This window comes from Mytilus trossulus, chromosome 10 (assembly GCF_036588685.1).
Source record: "Mytilus trossulus isolate FHL-02 chromosome 10, PNRI_Mtr1.1.1.hap1, whole genome shotgun sequence".
NCBI lineage: Eukaryota > Metazoa > Mollusca > Bivalvia > Mytilida > Mytilidae > Mytilus > Mytilus trossulus.
This window is the reverse complement of record NC_086382.1, coordinates 67,711,321-67,731,915: the sequence shown is the minus strand read 5'-3', so window position 1 is coordinate 67,731,915 and position 20,595 is coordinate 67,711,321. Positions and strand designations below refer to the sequence as shown.

Here is a 20,595-nt window from a genome sequence, read left to right as displayed (position 1 = left end):
TACAAGGTAAGGGGTTTTCATTCCAATGTTTGTTTGTTTGTATTTCAACAAACTTTTACAAGCAACTGCTCATTACTTTCATATGTTTTACCTTTTAAAGCTATTTGAATTTTATTCAAATGAATTATCTCTCCTTCACTGTTGAATTTTACAAGGAATGTGCTATCAAATAAGAACTTTTAAACTGTTTTGGCCTGGTCATTGAATTTCTAATATCCAGCCCAAATGGGTTAAAATAAATCATTTTTAACAAATTTTCTAGCTAAATTTGTATAAAACTAATGCTGATAAAAGTGCCATTACATTTGCAAACCTACAAGCTCTTTTCATAACATCAATCATATGAATGTCTGTTCGATAAATTTCTTTTCTCTACTTCATTGTGACCATTTTCATCTTTAAAACTAATTTATACATATTAATTTATTATGCTGGTTGCAGTGCATGAAACAAGAAATAATCATAAAAAAAATAATAATAAAAGAAAATGGTGTCATAATGAGAACTCAATGCAATAAAAATAAAATAACTAAAAGTTAACTTGAAATTCTGTTTTATTTTCTTTCTTCTATTCATGCAAAAATTTCAACAGAACTTAAATTAAATTAAATACAACAAATAAAGATTCAACAAATGCAACTAAATTATGCAAAACATCTGAAAAGTAAAATTACTCTCAAGTCATAAAAAATTAAGAAAGACTTGTCAGGTTTTTTTTTTTGTGTGAAAGGAACTTCTGAGTTGTAAATATATATCATGAAATAAAACACCTTTACACAAAACTAATGTAAAAGTACATAAGTTTGACATTGTTGACAAGAAGAAAATAATTTTTAGGTCATTTTTTTTTTTTTTTTTAATTTTACACAATTGCCTAAATTTAGATATCTTTTTCTCTAAATATCTGATCAGTCAATATACTAGATTTAACATCATACAGTAATATTCTTAACACATTTCTTTTTTTTTATTTGAATATTTTGAAATTGTCAAGATTAAAACACAAAAATTAAAGAGATTTAAATATTCGTCTTGCTGAAATATATAGATTTAATTTTAAGAAATATCATAAGAAAAATATTCTAAATAATTAAATTACAACTTTAATTCTAGGAAACAAGAAATAAATGCAAAAAAAGGCAGAAATAACAACATTATGCATGTAAAATAATTGCAACTATTACAGATAATTGCAAGTCATGAGTAGTATATTTCACATCAAGTGAATGTCTACCAAGAAGAAAAATAAATGCACTTTAGTAGTCTATAATTTATTCATCATAACAATAAAAATAGTCATCTACATGTTGTACCTACAACTATCATCATATCAAATATAATACTTTTTATTCATTATTAAACCAGATTTCGAATGACTATTGAAAACAAATTTAAAACTTAACTTGCAAACTTTGAACAATTATGACTAAGTTTTAACATTGTTTCAAAATCTTGTCATACACGACAAAGAGAAAACATATCTGGAAAATAATTTTTTTTTATGGAGCACTTCAACATTAAAACATACATGTCAACAAGTAACATTAAATACTGAGTTCTCACACTTTGAAATATTTCCATTTGATGAACCAGTGCTGGCTATGTTTGTAAAACATGCCGTTTGAAACAAAATGAACCAGCCATTCTCAGTTTCAAATTATTATTTTTTAAAGAAACAGTCCTATGTCTTGAGCATATAACTTTTAAAGAAGTTTTGGCAAGGGGTGGGGTAGTTAATGTTGAAAGACATTAAAATTCACCTTTGTAAAATATTAAGACTACACGTAACAAACATCAGATAAAACTATCAGATCTCTTTCCTAATATCTATGATTATATCAATCCTCAATTAAAAATAGTAATTTTATCAAAACACATGAATAAAATTATAATCATTATTTAAGCATAACCCAGGTAATGAACAATTGAAGCTTAACTAAATGAAAAGCAAATGATAGAGCAAATAAGAATTTCAATCCAATTAAGGATAGCTAAATAAATAAATGATGATTCATACGAAAAGAAATATTAAGTCAGGGTTCAGAAAAAAATTCTTGTTTATCAAAATGAAACGTTTCACCATCTTACTCATGTAACCAAATAAAATGTTTTTCATAGGTCATCAATTTGTGAATTGCCTCTTTATCGTGGAACTCACAAAAATAAGTTCCCTTGAATATATTCAAAATAGATGGGAATGAAGCGATTCAAAAAGGGATATTACAATATGGGATTGGCATTTTAGTCTCAGACAAACTGATTAATACTGGCAATATCTGAATGGATGTTGAAACTTTTCAATACAATGTAAAGAAATTAGAGTTAACATTCTGTATAAGTCCATTTACTCATTGATAAATTGCAGCTCGACATTTTCTTGAATAAAAATTGAATGTGTAAAATAACTGGAAATACGTTTCCTTAAACATTCAATTTATTGCAAGTTTTTATCTGTATTAAAATAGTATTACAATGTATCATGTTAGACAGTTATCTATCATATTTATTACATACAAGGAAAATGTTAACATATTGCCTTCCAAGCCAATGCCCATTTATCTATTCTATATTTTTTTTCTCCAGTCATTAAGCCAGTTCTTTAAGTAGCACATGTAAAACACTTTCCTTTTCTACAGCTAGCATAGTGAATAGTAATTGTAATGTCAAGGCAGAAAATTGCCTAAACGACTTGGTTCACTAGGCGTCAGAACTACACTGAAGTATGTTTAAGTGAACAGAAATGATTATCTGACAATATTAAAGCTACTACATGAATGGTTCACCATAATGAACTGTCTTGGTTGCCCCTTGCATTGCCAAAAGGACTAAATGGTGGAGAGTTTTTCGTACTGTTTGGTGAACCATTATAAGAGTTCATGCCATTGTTTGCTGTTCCAAATGAAGAATAACTAAATCCTCTCTTCTCATAATTCCAGGATTTGTTTGTAGAATTTGCTGTAGATCCTGTAAATATAAAATCATAATTATTGCAAAATGTCTTTGGATTTGATTAGATTTTTTGGTGTTTTAACACCACTTTTAAGCACCGCTTTTGGGCTATTTCATGGCGGCCTGTTTTTTTAATTGGTGGAGGAATTTAAGCCAGAGTGCATGGAGAAAGCCACTGACCTTCAATAAGAAAACTGACAATATATCTAGTCAATTAAGATTGCAGTCCAGTGCACCAACATGAGTGGGGTTGGAACTCACAAACTCAGTGTTGACTGGCTAATGATTACAGTAGTAACTACTATTTAATCCACTCGGCTCAGGAGGACCTAAAATGTCTTTGGACAATAAGTTTATGATGCAGTCATTTGTATTAATGTACCTGTTATGGGAGCGTGGTAATTTGACATTGATCATAATTTAAGAAAATTAAGATCATGGTTCATATATTTTGCCATGTATTATGATTTTTATAACACCAGAGCTGCATTTTGACAATGTATGTCTCTTCAATGATGTTAAAAGCCTGAATATTTGTAAATCCTAATCCTAATGAAACTTGTTCAAGAGCTCATAAAACCAAAAAGAACCCAAATAACAACTAATAGTCATTTTTAAAGACAATTTGCAGGGAATCAGAGCTTTGCATGCGGGAAATACATTCCTGAATTTAAAATGAGTTTTGAAAATTTCATAACAGGAACAATATCCTTTAAACATTTAGGTCATGAGTATTCTTAAATGTATTCACATATGAAATATACACAAAGAAATACTAAGGTAAACATGATGTCATATTAACACAGTGCACCATTTAGTGAACCAAGATAAACCTCTGTATTGTTTTTAATATCCTCAAGATATCACATGTAACTGTCCTAGGTTCTCTCCAAAACATAAAATCAATAACTACAGGTATTGTTTATACTTGACATATTATCAATTTGGGATTTTTTAATCCAGACTTTAACATAAAAATTTCAATGGAGATTTTATATGCAATAAATAGAAGATTATCTAATATCCTGTTCACTATAATGAAACTACTGTGCATGACAAATACAATGGTTTAATCATTTGAAGCACATAAAATCTTCATTGAACTTTCATTTCATTTATTGCTTAACAGTGAAAAGGAGAGAATTCTAATATTTAGCTATTAAAGAGGTCATATTGTGGATTGATTTATTTTCGTGGGTATCCATTTTTGTGGGTTGAGAAAAACTTGAATTTTTGTGAATATCTGATTTCATGGTTTTGCAAATCTCTCCATAGAAAATTTGTAATTCTTGAGCATTTGAATTTGTGATTCACTTTACCAATAATTACATTAGATGTATGTTTCATTATAATACTTTATCCTGATTGGCTAACTGCACATCGCGTGTTATTCCGTAAGCAATTGCATCACTCAATAAAACTTTTCATTCATGATAACACGTGGTCCCACAATAAAGTACACAGGTGAATAAAATTAAAAAAATATGAAATTCCTGTTTTCATGATCATAGCATAAAAAATGTAATTATAAGTATTGAAGGCTTCTTTTTGTAACTTCATATGGTTGTTAAAGCGTTGACCGTGCGCACATTTTTAGAATGAAGCGCTTCTGCGCTTTGCGCTTCCGCGCTTCATACAAAATGTACTTCGGTCAACGCTTTTACACCCCAATGAAGTTACAAAAAGAAGCATTCAATACTTAAATGAAACCCACAAAATTTGGTACTCAATGAATAATAATGACTCCACAGTACTTGTTTAGATAAAGAACAGATAAACTTTGAATTGAAATATCCCTCATACATGTCGTCATACATGTGTAAGGCTAAATAATAGTTTTTTTAAGTTGGAATGTATATATTTTAAAAAGTATAGTTATTGTTTAGGTTTGGTTTTTACAGGTTGCACTGTACCTTGAAGTTTAATACATGTATTTTTCCCATATTGATTATGAAGAACCTATACTTACAAATGTATATCCCTTACAGATACAAATTAGCCAGGTATATGCGTTATACCACTCAAGGTCTATCATTTACCTGTAATTAGCTGACTTTATTTCTTATCTAATATCATAGCATTACTGTGAATGACACAGGTTTTATATCTCCAGTAGAATAACAAATAAATGTAACAAAAACACCTGATCCAAGCTTTCTTTTTCTTTTATTTCTGCTTCATTATTTATATTTTCTTTCATGTCTAACATCTGTAATGAAGCGCAATAGATCATATAAATTATAAATCACACAGTTGTATCATTTCACTCACCAAATTGGTTTTCATTTCCAACCTTGAAGTTTGATCCTCCAATTTTTGACGTCAAGTCATCTTTACCTGAAAAAAATAATGAATAATTAATATGATTGAAAAGGTCAGTCTTATAACATATTGCAACTTCAGCATAAGTTGCTTTTACTTCATACCTTATAAATATTATATAACTTGTAAGAGGTACTTCTATACTAGAACCACCCACCTAGTGAAAACAACACCAGTCTGATAATGAGGACCTTCATTGTCATTCTTTGTGTTGATGATTTTCTATGCAATATATAGATTACATGTTTTACCTAACTCTACTGTTGCTAGTCAAGACTGAAAGGTTTAAAAATCAGCATTTCAGGGAAAATAATTCCAAAACAGATTGTCAAATTTTTAGAGAAGACAGATTTTTTCATGATGATCATTTTTGAAGTTCAGACTTTTCACCTAGCTCCTCTACTTTTAAAAATAGACAGCAAAAAAAACCAACAGAAATCACTGAAAAAAATAAATTTCAGGGGCAATAACTTCATAACAGGTTGATAGATTTTCTGAAATTTCAGGGTAAATAGATATTGTTAAGCAACTTAGAGATCCCATTCACTTTGTTCATTAAAAATTCAGGGGTCTGCCTGTAGAAGACATAATAAACGGATAGTCATTTACAGAAAAGCCTAAAGCTCCTTTCTCATGTATGTAATATTAGTTTAACTTTCTATATTTACGACACCTGTCTTTTCACAAACTACTTACTATAAAACCTATTTCCTTCTTAACATGTTGTAATCAAATTAAAATCTAATTAAAGGATAAATACTTCCCAGCAGGGATCAATAAAAATGGATTTCTTATAAAATTGTAATGCCATAGTTTGTTAAGGATTATTTTGCTCTAAAAATGCAGGCCAATAATGCAGATTAAATTTTATTTGAGACTAATCCTTTCTACTGAATTTCTTTCACACACATCAATGAAGTAGAATGTTTCTTCACATTGTATGAAGTGAAAACACTTTTAAAAGAAATGTTATTCAACATTACAACTGTTAACTATTATTGTATGAGACATATAAACAAATAACTTATACTGATGCAAACAAATCAATATAACAAATATCCTACATAGAATATGTCCACCAGCAAAACATCATGATTGGCACAACCAAGTCATTGTTGGTAGTTAAACTATGATCAGTTGTAATAGTACATAACTAGCAAAATATGAAGTTATCAAAATTTCATCCTAGTTCTAAAAATAACATAGATAAATTTAATATTATGTTCAAGTAGTGCTGTTTCTCCAAAATATGATTCGGTAAATGTCCGCCAAAACCTAATGGATATTTGTTTACATCAGAAATCATTTCATGATTTCATATTCTATTAAGATTTTAAATTTGCTTAAAATTTGATAGCTATTTTTGGCACCCATTTTGAAAATGTTGGCAGAAGAATAAATTTTGACACCCAAGTAATTCACAGTATATTATTCTATGCAGTTATCAGATTTCTTAAAATTCTAGTTCTATGAACTTTTTTTTATGTATTTGGCATCCATTTCAAAGATGGCAGCCAACAGATGATTTATCAATGTGACACAATGAATAAATTTGAAAAACACATAAATATGTATAACATATTACTCCTATATATGATTCTACCATTGCCTTTAGTGTGATACAATTATTCTCAGCTCAACATGCTCAAGACAGTTAAATTTTCAAATTAAAAACACAAGGCTCACTGAGTTTTAACTTTAACTATTACATGTATTATGAGTAGAGACATATTATGTAGGACAAAATTTTGTGGTGGAATATGTTCTTCTAAAGATTTTTCATACAAGTTCATCCTTCTTTTCCAATGATCTGCAAAGAGACCTCATTCAGCTTTCTGTGACATGGCAATGGAAAACTCAGCAGACGCAGAAAAATTTGATGGTACAAGCAAATTTTGACCAATAAAGAACTGATCTCAAACAAACCACACTTTGACAAAAAAAAATGTTCAAGAGGTCAGGAAAAGAACGTTTAAAGAAGCTAAGAAATCTTTATACATCAATAGAATATATATATGCTAAAATTATTTCACATAAAGATGTTTCTCAGCATTTGTGAACTGTTTATAAATCTGAAATTTACAAAAATGGTGGCCAACAGATACAATCTTATACTGGGAATCAATTAAGAATTGCATATTTAACCTCATTCACAATTTCCATTGATATTCTATTCTTACCACAAAATCATGTTTCTTAAAATCTTAGATTAAAATAAAACAATTGAAGTTTTTATCCCAAATTTAAGACAAGAGTTATATAAACTAAAGGACCCTTCATTCTTTCACTTTTCCTTTGCATAGGATTTTAATCAGTATGAATTAATACTTCATTTCCATTCTTCCCTTTACATATATTATCAAAGTGAGGTTCTTTAACCTTTGCATTATGGTGAAGTGAATATTTCTGTTACTGGGAATCCCCTATCTGTTTTAATATCAAACAAAAATAATCTGTTCTATTGCAATAAGCTTTTACTTATCTAGGTGTCATGACAGTACTATAATTCACATGATAAAATTAGAATACACCTCTTCTTCAGATCTGTAGATTGGTTTTCACACCATGTATGATCAATAAGTTCATGTTAAATGTTCAGAATTTAAATCTTAGTCTATACTTTGGTAAATATTGAGATTTAGGACAGTGAATCTTTATGTGTTCTAAGTATAATGTATGGCTTGTAGTACAAAAGTAAAAGTGACACATGATAACCTTTAAAACATGTTATAAGCAGAGAAAATATATTTTACTTTTGATTTAAAAAAACATTCAGTCAATAATATTTGTACAAACTTTGAAGTTGTCTTTAAATGATTTGTATCTTGTATATTACAGATTAAAGATAAGAAATAATTCAACACATAAATGTCTAAATGTTTGCTTTAAACATTTGAAGTAATTCGAAAGGGAAATCATATACAAATATTGTTCTCATATAAAGAAAATCAGCCAAATTGATCTTTTCAAGGACTTTTTACATAGTCGTCCCAACAGAGTCCAATGATATACCTTTTATATATACGTTTGTACAACAAAAGAAATGGTATATGTTTGTACAGTAATGACTTGCCTTTTAACATGCACCAATCCAGGAACTTTAGAAAGTGGTTTCTTACTAGAGAAAAGGAAAAGGTATTTTTGAGTCTTTTGAACGTTCTATCTGATTTTAAGAACCTGTCCCCAGCATCTGCCAAGATATTTCCCAAAATTTTCAGGCAGATGAACCTTGCTAGACAAAGCTGTTTTGAACGACTTTGACCTGAAGCTTAAAACTGAGGTGAAATTGTAAGATGAAACATTGGATAGGGCAGAAATTTGCATTAAAAGATGTAAGCACCTAAAGACCCTGCTCAGAGTTGTTCAATGGGTTCTTCAACATGCCTTTACCACAGCACATTCCTGACAAAAAGACAGACAAACAGATGGACCGAACATCAAACTAAAATTAAATCTTGAACTCATGTGTTACTAAATTTCTGCATATGGTTATTTACAGAAATAACCAGAGTGAAAATTCCTACCTTTTACATTCCCATATCTAGAGTAATAAGTATTGTTTGCTTTCAAATTAAGTCCATCTGTAGAAGGCTTTATATTTTTTCCTAAAGAAACGTTCTTCTGTATACTCCATACATCGTCAACACCAAACTGTGTTTCTGAAATAAATGAGTTTATACATGTATAAAATTTATTGTTCCTTATGCTGAAATTCAAAAAACTGAACAAAATCTTAATAAAGGTGAAGTCTTTGGTTTAACAGTCCTGGGATTGAATCAACCAAAGACCAAAGGTTTTGGAAAGTATATGGTCTAAGTGAACAGAATCTAGCTGATCTTTTTTTCTCCCATTGTTTTCAAAAAGTTTATTTGCTGCTAAAAGAAATCCTTTACAGATATTGAACTGGAAGACAAAATCCATAGGATAAGTAGCTATCTTAAGCGTTGTTGAAGAAATCATGGTAATGATGCAGTGTCATTGGTATTTTTTTGTTATTTGAAATATGCCTTCTCTTTTTGTTGTTTTATCACATATTTGTCATATATGTGTGTTGAATAAAGTGTTAAAGGTTAATAATCAGTTCTGGGTAAACTTGTGTAGGTGGGTTACTCGTTTTTTTTTATCTACATCTCATTTTTCATTAATTTCAAATACTGATCTTCTGTGATTATGGGTATTTTAACAGCTTATCTCTTCTATAACTTATGGGGTAATGTAAGGGACATGAAGAGCTGAGCTGGCTTTATAATGCCTACTAATCACGTCTAATGACTTAAAAGAGATCATCACTAAATATCTGTCTCATTAATATTACTCCATATTTTATTTATTTTTATGTAAATAAGTATATCAACTATCACAGTATGACATAATTTAAGTACCTCTAGGAGAGGCCTGTTGTTTACGTGGAGAGAAGGTCCATTGTTCTTCTTGGTCGTCTTTCTTTGGACCACTGTACAGAAACTTCTTTGTATTACCTGCAAAAAAACAATTCAAATTTTAAAGATCTGGAACTTCTGACCACATGAATCACCATTTGTCATTACATGTATACATATACCCTCCAAACAGTCGATTGGAATTAAATAATACTCCAAGAGGGTTTTTTGTAACAACCTTGACTACCCAAGAGGGTCTGGCATGGTTGCTGCAAACCAGACAACATAGAAATAATTAGAGACTAAACATAAAAGGAAACTGAGTTAGAATGTGTATCCACTATCATCAATTAACAAAATGATGTGAAGAAAACATTATTTGAAAAGCTGTCTGCAAGGAAGACAACTCTTTCTGTTTTTTTTAAAGACAAACTTGGAATAACAATATTGTATTTAAAAAATTGCAATACCAAATATATACAAAAAATATTCTATTATAAGTCTGTGAAGATTTATATTTTCACATTAAAAGAATGGAAAAGAAACTTGACCAAAGTTCTCAAAACAGGCTAAGCAAACACATAAATAAATATATTGGCCCTATTTGTTTGATTATAAATGTAGCTAAAGCTAATTTAACAACATGAACAGAATATAATTGTATGCTTTGTCAGTGAATCAATATCAGTTCTTGTTTTCCTTATATAAAACTGATAACATTATTTTGGTTCATCATTGATTTTTCCTCTTGACATAAAATCTATATTCTATACTTTATAAAGTTGTTATTGAGTGGTTATGAAAACACTCACTTCAAATATCTACATTCTTTCTTTGACTAGAAAAACAATTAGTATTATTCTTTTCCCAAATACATGTACAAATGTAAATCAACAGCAATGTATACCATTACAACTGGTGATTCTACTGACCAAGAAAGGTAAGTTAAGCACTAGCTATAGGCCACTGTAAGCTGAAATTTTAGTTCAGTCTAGTTGGTCATAAGTGAAAAAGCAGGTGTTCAAATCCCAATGAGGGAAGACAAAAATTTGAGTCTGCACATTTGCAGATTTATATATAAATCAGAACAACAGTACATCAACCTTTGATATATAAAAGCTAGGCATGACTTGTTCTACATACACAAATTATGGGTTAAACAAAAGGAAGGGTGCTTGCTTCTCTTGAAACATCACAAGGGCTTAATGGGAAACATCTCATTTAATTGAAATAATGTCAGAAGTTTATACACCATATTCTCTCAACATTTTCATTCAAATGAGGTTGGATTGTAGGTCCTGGACTTTCAAAGCCAATTAAGACTTTTAAATGTTCATGAAATACTCTGGTATGCTCAAGCACTTTTAAAGGGAAACAAATACAAAAAAATTTAAAAAAATAAATATATCAACTTGAAGTACATATATTGGTTTTAAACTTCTGACTATATAAAAGCATTGTTTAGTAAAGTAAAGATCTTCAATACAAATAGGAAATGGCCTCTGTATGGACTAAAGCTCATAAAAAGGAAATTAGCAACAGTAATTTCATGATAAAAATCTTTGACTGATAATGAGAACTATAACAATGGTAACTTTTTTCGATAATGAGTTTTTAAGAAATCAATTTACCTTTATTATATCCTGAGCTAACAGTCATTATCGACATAACGAGTTTAACAGGAACTACTTTGCTAAACCATGTCCGTGTTTTATAATTATTACTTCAAACTTTATAACAAAACACTATTTATAATTCCTTCTCAACATTTAAATGTTTATGGATTAAAATCAATTTAATACCTATAACCTGTGACTAAACAATTACAAATATTGCCAAAAACACTCAACAAAGCCTGTTGTCTTCAAACATGAACCTGAGGGATCAAGTGCAGCTAAACTTCCTTTACAGTTTGTCCAATAAGATTTATATTAAAGACTTAAACCTTTATTGAAAGCTGATGGTACATATGACATGTCTCTAATACAACTTTCTCAATTTCATAACTAGGACACATGCCAAGCCTTGCAGTCATAAAAATTTGGAATACGATTATTATAATTTATAACTAAAAATTCAACCAATCAAAATTTTGGAGAGCATAAATGTTATACTCCTGTTTGACAACTGGGTAAATTTTTATAACAAGTTTGTAGGTCCAGATCTTGAAGTTCATTTTGCAAGAGTGCAGGAATTATACCTACAGTAAACTATTACAGTTGCACTTTGTAAATACAGCTCTTTCAAAAACCACACCTTTTCAGGAGATAGATATATATACGTAAACGGCAAAAAACTGTACATATATATATATATATATATGGAGAGAGAGAATACCATATGGCTTGTTCAGTATCACCTCTGTATCAAAATAGTCACCAATATAATCCCAGACGTCACACTGAACAGCAGCCCAGGCAGCCTAGGCTTGTAAAATTGCTCTCGGGCCTGTAAAAATCATGTCTACAGGCCAACAGAATCTAACTTAAAAACTTCAAAAATTAAGCCTGTAGATTTAACAGTTCACAGTCAAGACTGTAATCCCAAGACCTCTGTACTGAGGAACTGTACATTCAACATACACATGCATGTATATACGTAAACGGCAAAAAACTGTACATATATATATATATATATATGGAGAGAGAGAATACCATATGGCTTGTTCAGTATCACCTCTGTATCAAAATAGTCACCAATATAATCCCAGACGTCACACTGAACAGCAGCCCAGGCAGCCTAGGCTTGTAAAATTGCTCTCGGGCCTGTAAAAATCATGTCTACAGGCCAACAGAATCTAACTTAAAAACTTCAAAAATTAAGCCTGTAGATTTAACAGTTCACAGTCAAGACTGTAATCCCAAGACCTCTGTACTGAGGAACTGTACATTCAACATACACATGCATACATGCATGTTTGTATGAATTTTAAGGACAAACAAGAATGTGTCCTCAGTACACAAATGCCCCACTCGCACTATCATTTTCTATGTTCAGTGGACCGTAACATTGGGATAAAAACTCTAATTTGGCATTAAAATTAGAAAGATCATATCAAAGGGAACATGTGTACTAAGTTTGAAGTTGATTGGACTTCAACTTCATCAAAAACTACCTTGACCAAAAACTTTAACCTGAAGCGGGACAGATGGACGGACAAACGGTACAACGGACGCACAGACCAGAAGAAAACATAATGCCCCTCTACTATCAAAGGTGGGGCATAAAAATAGACCATTAATAGCTTAATTTCCTCTTTCAAGAAAATCTATTTATGTTATTACATATTTTAAAACACTTAGAAGTCTTAAAATAACTATGAGCCTACTCTAAACTGATTCCTTTTTTTCTAAACTGTGTCAGATTTATAGTCGAGTGTTAGAGAATTCCTAATGCTGACTGGAACCATTTTACAATAACATCATTTACTGAATGTGAGAAATGAGCATCAAATTTATGATAATTTACATACTTGCATATAGAAAGTTGATAAAGTTTATCATGTTAATAATTTCAAATTGAAGCCATTTTGAATTTAAAGTACAAATATCATGTGTAATATTTGACACACAGGATAGTCATTTTAATTTCAGTTAAATTTATTACACTGTCAGCTGATTGTTGTATATATTTATTACAGTGTTTACTATTCTAGTACATTGTGTAGAATGTCAATATGCACTAAATTTCAGGCCATTGTTAATGATTGTAATGGTTTCACAACAATACTGGAGATAGAATTCATAGTACAGACAAATACTCAAAAGATTCATGTGTTCTCATTGAAATTAACATTGTTGTCAACATATTATATTAACATTACATGTACAATCGATTTCAGACAACTTTTACTAACCATGACCACATCATTACAAGCATATTGTTTTGTTCCTATTTAGCAAAAGTCTTAAATGAGACAACTATCCACTATAGACCAAAGATGTAACAGTTTACAATTTGCTCCAAACACTTTCTCTCCTTCGACTCCTATTTTATGATCAAAACCTATACTTTATATAGATACTATGTATACATGATAACATCTATGCTATATTATATATACTGAACAAATTGTCAACCCTGTTAGGCCTAGTGGAGAGGGCTGTATCCCTCACCCACATTATTTTCTAGTAAATTACCGTACTTATACTTGCATTAATACCATTTAAGTTTAAATATTTTAATGGTATTAAATCTCAACAGTTAAGCCTTAAATCGTTTTAGGACAAACGTTATTTTAGAATTCTAGTTATACAATAATAAATCTGTAATTCATGATGTTGCATTTTTATAATCATGATAATTATAAACGCTAAAAGCTATAGTTCAATTTTTAGTGTTTTTTCCTTAAATTGATATGAATATTCCATATTAATATTTTTCCACTTAAATGTAAAATCATTAGTTTTCTATTACTATTTATAGATATATTGGCTATATCAGACCCTAAACAATTTGAACTATTATATAAATCTCTTCCAAAAACACATCATAATATTTATTGTGAAGCCAGTTTTTTTTAATGGAACATTAGTACACCAAATTCATAAAAAGCAACAGTTACTTGTTATTAAGCTCAAAACTTTTTATCCTTTTTAAAAGGCTATATTCAAATCTTAGATTGAAGAACAAATGAAATAATGTGCCTTCCTGTTGAAGTAATCAATCAGAAACTGATTTTCACATTAAAATTGATCAATAAAAATACTGACATTATAATTATATCAATTAAAAGTAAGAAATTGTTAACTATACCTTCAGGCTCCATCACAAGATGAGTTTAAACATGTTAAAAGTATTCCCTTTTTCTCCAATTATGTATATATATATATCCTTTGTGACAACTATCTATTTTCATTTAACACATTACGCTGTACCAGATTTAATATGATTAATATAACACAAAACACACAATTCTGTATTAATCCAGGTGTTCAAATGCTTCCGAGTTTCTTCTAATCAGTGAAGCACAAATGGATGGACACACTATGACGTTCCTGTTCCGATCAATAAACGTGATCACGTTTACTTTTGTGATATATATAAGTATATAGGTAAATAGACCATTTATATCAACAACTTTAGAGAATTTATAACATTTAAATTTCCTACAGGTAAAATGATCAAATGGACTATTTCAACATGTTGCTTTGAAATTTGTGTAATTAAATTACAACCTTATTGTATACAATGGTATAAGGATCTATAAACTTTGATATCAGTAGTTCGGTGACAGGAGAAAACAGGATGTCAAAGTTCATCATTACAATCAGTTCTTCAATGTTCTTTTAATTAATCAATTATCAATTTGATGTTGAATAGAAAAGATATTAAAATTTTCAATGATTTCCTAATAATGTGACCATGGCTTCCCCATTTATAGCTGGCTATGCCGTATGGGCATTGCTTATTGTTGAAGGCCGTACAGTGACCTTAATAGTTGGTAATTTCTGTGTCATCTGGTTTCTGGTTGTAAATAAAAATAAAATTCCCAATTTTTACTCCTCATGTCCTTCAGTTGTTTATGTAACATAGTTCTAAACAACCGAACAAAATGTTAAATGAGGAGCACAAGAAATCCTAATGAGATAGATTGAAATCATAGAACAATGTAAGCGACACAGGCTATTAGAGTCTCTTGTTTGTTAAGTAGCAAGAGTAAATTAAAGTAAGATAAAGATTACCCTGACCTTTTGTCTGTCCAATGATATATGTTTTTACTATCTTTTTCAGACTTTTTAAATTAAAAAAAAAATATGTCAACAAGCCAAAAATTACATTGTTGACCTGTCCTTTTGTCTTTTAATAACTTTTTTTAACTTTCACATTTTATTATTCTATTTGAAGATACAAGTTTTAAAGATTTTCATAATAATATAAGAGGATGTGCCAAAATTGTAATGAGACAACTTTCCACCATACGGCATAGAAGAAGCTATATGTGACTGTTTGGCCTTCAACAATAGAATTCACCTTATTTCTACCTGTTAGTTTATGTGACTGTTAGGCCTTCAACAATAGAATACACCTTATTTCTATCTGTTAGTATTATCATTGACCATCACAGATATTCCTGTTATTTCATGACGTCATATTAAAGACAAAATGTTTGACCTAACAATTGATTGTAATATGACGTCAATAGTTCAAATGTTACAGATTCCAAAATGGTGATAAGGTTTATCAGCAAAACCATTCAAGTATAAACTGCTATGTATTACTGTCACATTTATAGAAAGATCTTGGGAAATTTAAATGGGAATAATAATTTTATTCCTTGCATATCAATGAATATATATTTCAACATTCATTTATTTATTTATTTTTACAGTAAATTAAATTAATACATTACAATGTATTTTAAAATTACAAAAATTAATAAGGTCTAGTCCAAAGTACAGGAATAAATTCAAAACTTATATAACACATTAGACTATAAACTGCGAGGCTCACAGTTTATAGTCTAATGTGTACTGAGGTATATATTATTGTTGCATTAAATAATAGTGTTATATTCTACTGTTAGATATATCTCTCTGATAAGAACTTGTCAGGTGAGTAACACCAGGTCTAGTCGGAAATTCAATCAGATTTTATACAAAAAATATCAATTTAAATCTGTAACATTAAATGGTTCTTTTTAAATGACAGGAATAATTGTGTTTGATTAACAGACCTATCTGTTTACAAATCTTCATTTAAAACTTAATGGTCATTTAAACTAAACCACACTATCCTCTTTAATTCATGTAAATATGCATTAGATGTCAAAATCATTATATACATTTGTACATGTATTATAAATATACAGCTAACAGTTCAAACTCCTAAGTTCATACTATATATACTAATTTTTATTACATCTCTAGAGCCAAATCAAATTACTTTAAAAGGATTGTGATAAAAAAAACTAATGAAGTGACTCATAGAATTGCACAGATAAAGCACTCCCTCATGTGCATGAATAAGAAATTTCAAAAGCTAGAAAAAACCTAGAGGAACCTGTGTCATTCACCTAAGTCTATGTGCATCTTGAACAAGGAACATGAGGAACATTTACACTCGCTGATATTTTGGAATACATGTAGCTTAGATGCATTGATCAGCAAAAGAAAGGGGGGTTCCGACCCCAGGAACCCCCCTCCCCCTAGATCCACCATTGTGTGGGCAGTATTTAGAAGAAAAACTGAACAAAGTGTCGATCATGACTGTGGTATCATTATGACAAAATATGTTCATGAATTTAGTATACTTAGGGTTGTCAATTTTCTTTAATGATTATTGGAAATAAAAGGACTGCTCTTTTATAACATTTATATATTTATACGGTGCAGCCTAGTGTATCCCCGCACCTAGGACTTATAACTTCACTTCATTCAACTGATTATATAAAACTAATAAATGAATGATATAATTCAATATTGTGTGAAGACATTCATAACGTACTTTATTAGGGTGTTTCTGATCCCAGATCCTGCTTACTGTTTTGTCAGATTCCTGTATCCCGCTTACACTAGTCTTATTTTTTGTAATGTCCTGTAAGACATCATTTCTAGTTTTTAAGGCATAATAATTTGACTTTCACATGTCATGCTTACAAAAAATCAGCAATCCCACATGACGCTTAGGCCCCAACGAGACCCACTACCAATCATGCCAATGATGCAGAGCAAAATTTATTTAAAATTTGAACTTAATAAAACAAGTTTTATCTGATGATGTGATTTTAATGGAATTTGGCTATATATGATAAATTGTGGGGTTGCAGTTATAAATAAATTCTTGAACTTATCAAGTTTATTCTTTTCTGTGATTCCCTTCACTGAGATATTTGGCTTCAAAAGGCTAAAACAATAGACCACTTTGGTCTATTATACGAACAATTTTATTTGTGTTACTGTGCAGATAAAACAATATCAGCTAATGCACAACTTCAAAGGCTGCTCAGACACTGCCACTGTCTCTGCCACTGTCACTGAGTACTCTACTTAATAATAAATTTAAAATAAAAAAAAGTTTCCTTTTCTTTTCTGAAACAGTAATACAACCCCACATTGGAGGGTCTTTCTATAATCTTAGGGATATCCCTCATTTTGAGTAGTATTTGCAGCCTGTATAATATCAGAATCAACATATTTTTAAAAGAAAAATCATGATGATGACCCCCTCTGTTTTTACAGAAACAGGTGCCTGACTAAAATTTTTATATGTGGTGTGTATTTTATAAAATATAGATTTGTAGTTTACTTTTGTAGTGTTTCAATGTGACAACAATAAATCGTAAATAGATCATACTATACGAGGGATTGCCGTCGTTCCTCATTTATGGTATACAAGTATTTCGTTAATCTGTTAATTTGACATTATCAACAATATATTCCAATCGTCTGCCAAGAAATCTGTCCTTGTCATGAGAACGAGGCAAATAGAGTTACCTACCTTTCAGTAATCGCGGGAAACTGCGCAAACTAATTACCAACATTGTAATAATCATATCACCAGACTATAACGTACAAAACCAAGAGAAAGCCCAATGATACGTCATAGAAGTCAAAGAGGTCTCTTCCTATAGAAAGGTTTACAAACTTCCAATCGGTATGGGTAACTTATTGTAATGTCAACAAGTGAAACTGCGAGCTACTGCTCACTGATGATACCCCCGCCGCAAGTGGATAATATTTAGTGTAAAAATATGCAAGTGTTCGGTAAACAGGAAGTTGTCGAGTGATGATGATCTGAAAACGCATCACACGGTATAGCTGACTTATATATATCCTGAAACCAAATTTCAGAAATCCTTGTATTGTAGTTCCTGAGAAAAGTGTGACGAAAATTTTCAACTTGGCTATTATGTGTAAAATCATACAAGTGTTCGGTAAACAGGAAGTTTTCAAGTGATCAATCTGAAAACGCATCATACGGTATAGCTGACTTAGATAAACCCTGAAACCAAATTTCAGAAATCCTTGTATTGTAGTTCCTGAGAAAAATGCGACGAAAAATATTCATGGGACGGACTGACTGACGGACGGACGGACGGACGGACAGACAGACAGAGGTGAAACAGTATACCCCCCCCTTTTTATTAAAGCGGGGGTATAATTATGTCAATGAGGTATAATTTTAGTAATATATCGGTAGAAATTTATATCTTATCGCTATTTGTCCGCCATTACTGAGTCTCACACAGGTTCCCGTAAAATTTTGACGTCATAAAACAAAATATCTGGCGCCACAATGGAAAAGTGATTGTTGTATGCGTCAAGAGTTCAAGCGGTCGGGTCAGCCGAGATTAGTGATAAGGTGTATGGGTCATATATGTTTATCTTCTAAGGGTGAAATGTCTGCATTTACTGACTGTGTTCTGACCGATTTATCTCATTCAAGAGACATATAATACAATTGTATTATATGTCTCTGTCTGATTATATGGATCACACATCCGATGTTTAATTCTTCATCGACACTTAAACTTTTTAAGTCGAGGTATGACGCATACACACTCTATATTGGTTGTATCTTGACTGAAACAGAGACATACATGTATACATGTCTCTGACTGAAACTTCTATTTCAAGTTAAATGGGATAGATTCAATTAACGATAAGAGGAGCAAACTATACCAAAGGGAAAGTCAAACTCATAGATAAAAATAAACTGGCTAAATGGACAAGTCGGCAAACAGGGGATCGAATAATGTTCCCTAATGAATGTACACGTCTTTACGCTAATTTCATTAGGTGTACATTTTTTTATTGTATAAAACAAGAAGATGTGGTTCGATTGCCAATGAGACAACTATCCACAAAAAAAACAAAATGACACAACTTGACATTAACAACTATAGGTCACTGTACGGCCTTCAACAATGATCAAAGACCATACCGCATAGTCAGCTATAAACGGCCCCCATAAAAGGCCCCGATAAGACAATGTAAAACAATTCAAACGAGAAAACTAACGGCCTTATTTATTTTTAAAAAAATGAACGAAAAACAAATATGTAACACATAAACACACGACAACCACTGAATTACAGGCTCCTGACTTGGGACTGGCACATACATAAATAATATGGCGGATTTAAACATGTTAGCGGGATCCCAACCCTCCCCCTAACCTGGGACAGTGGTATAACAGTACAACTTAAGAACGAACTATAAAAATCAGTTGAAAAAGGCTTAACTCATCAGATGGACAAAAATACACGTGGACGTGGCTGGGTACTTATACATTCCGACACAAAAAGACACAATGAACAGATATGAGAGTACTCCCAGTTATCTGACAGCTAGTTCAAAGCAAATAACAACAAATAAAAAAAAACATGCATCTAAGACTAAACTATGTGTTCTGATTGATATTTATACCCCCGCTTTAAAAAAGGGAGGTATACTGTTTTACCTCTGTCTGTCCTTCCGTCAGTCCGTCCGTCCCATGAATATTTTTCGTCGCATTTTTCTCAGGAACTACAATACAATGATTTCTGAAATTTGGTTTCAGGGTTTATCTAAGTCAGCTATACCGTGTGATGCGTTTTCAGATTGATCACTTGACAAATTCCTGTTTACCGAACACTTGTATGATTTTACACATGATAGCCAAGTTGAAAATTTTCGTCACATTTTTCTCAGGAACTACAATACAAGGATTTTTGAAATTTGGTTTCGGGATTTATATAAGTCAGCTATACCGTGTGATGCGTTTTCAGATTCATCACTCGACAACTTCCTGTTTACCGAACACTTGTAGGATTTTACACATGGTAGCCAAGTTGAAAATTTTCGTCACATTTTTTCAGTGAGCAGTAGCTCGCAGTTTCACTTGTTTAAGTCTATGATGCATGATTTTTTGTTTGTTTTTATTTTCTTTGAACTAGAGGTCAGTAACTGCTAGTACTCTCAGATCTGTTCGTCTTTTCGTAAATGGTTGTGCGATTCCACGT

At 30.9% G+C, this 20,595-nt stretch overlaps 1 protein-coding gene across 3 annotated transcripts; it reads right to left on the bottom strand.

Annotated features, from left to right (window-relative positions):
* Window positions 1-536: 536 nt before the first annotated feature.
* LOC134688409 (uncharacterized) lies at window positions 537-18,087 on the bottom strand. Of its 3 annotated transcripts, none has more exons than XM_063549114.1 (5): window positions 17,946-18,087; window positions 9,654-9,749; window positions 8,796-8,930; window positions 5,221-5,286; window positions 537-2,964 (listed from the first exon to the last, which is right to left on the bottom strand). In XM_063549114.1, exons 1-5 carry the CDS (start codon window positions 17,971-17,973, stop codon window positions 2,780-2,782), a joined length of 510 nt encoding a protein of 169 aa, XP_063405184.1. In that variant the 5' UTR covers window positions 17,974-18,087; the 3' UTR covers window positions 537-2,779. The 3 variants fall into 3 exon arrangements, with proteins under 3 accessions (XP_063405184.1, XP_063405185.1, XP_063405183.1); XM_063549115.1 differs by lacking the exon at window positions 17,946-18,087 and adding an exon at window positions 14,406-14,709; XM_063549113.1 differs by lacking the exon at window positions 17,946-18,087 and adding an exon at window positions 11,282-11,392.
* Between the last annotated feature and the right edge of the window lie 2,508 nt (window positions 18,088-20,595).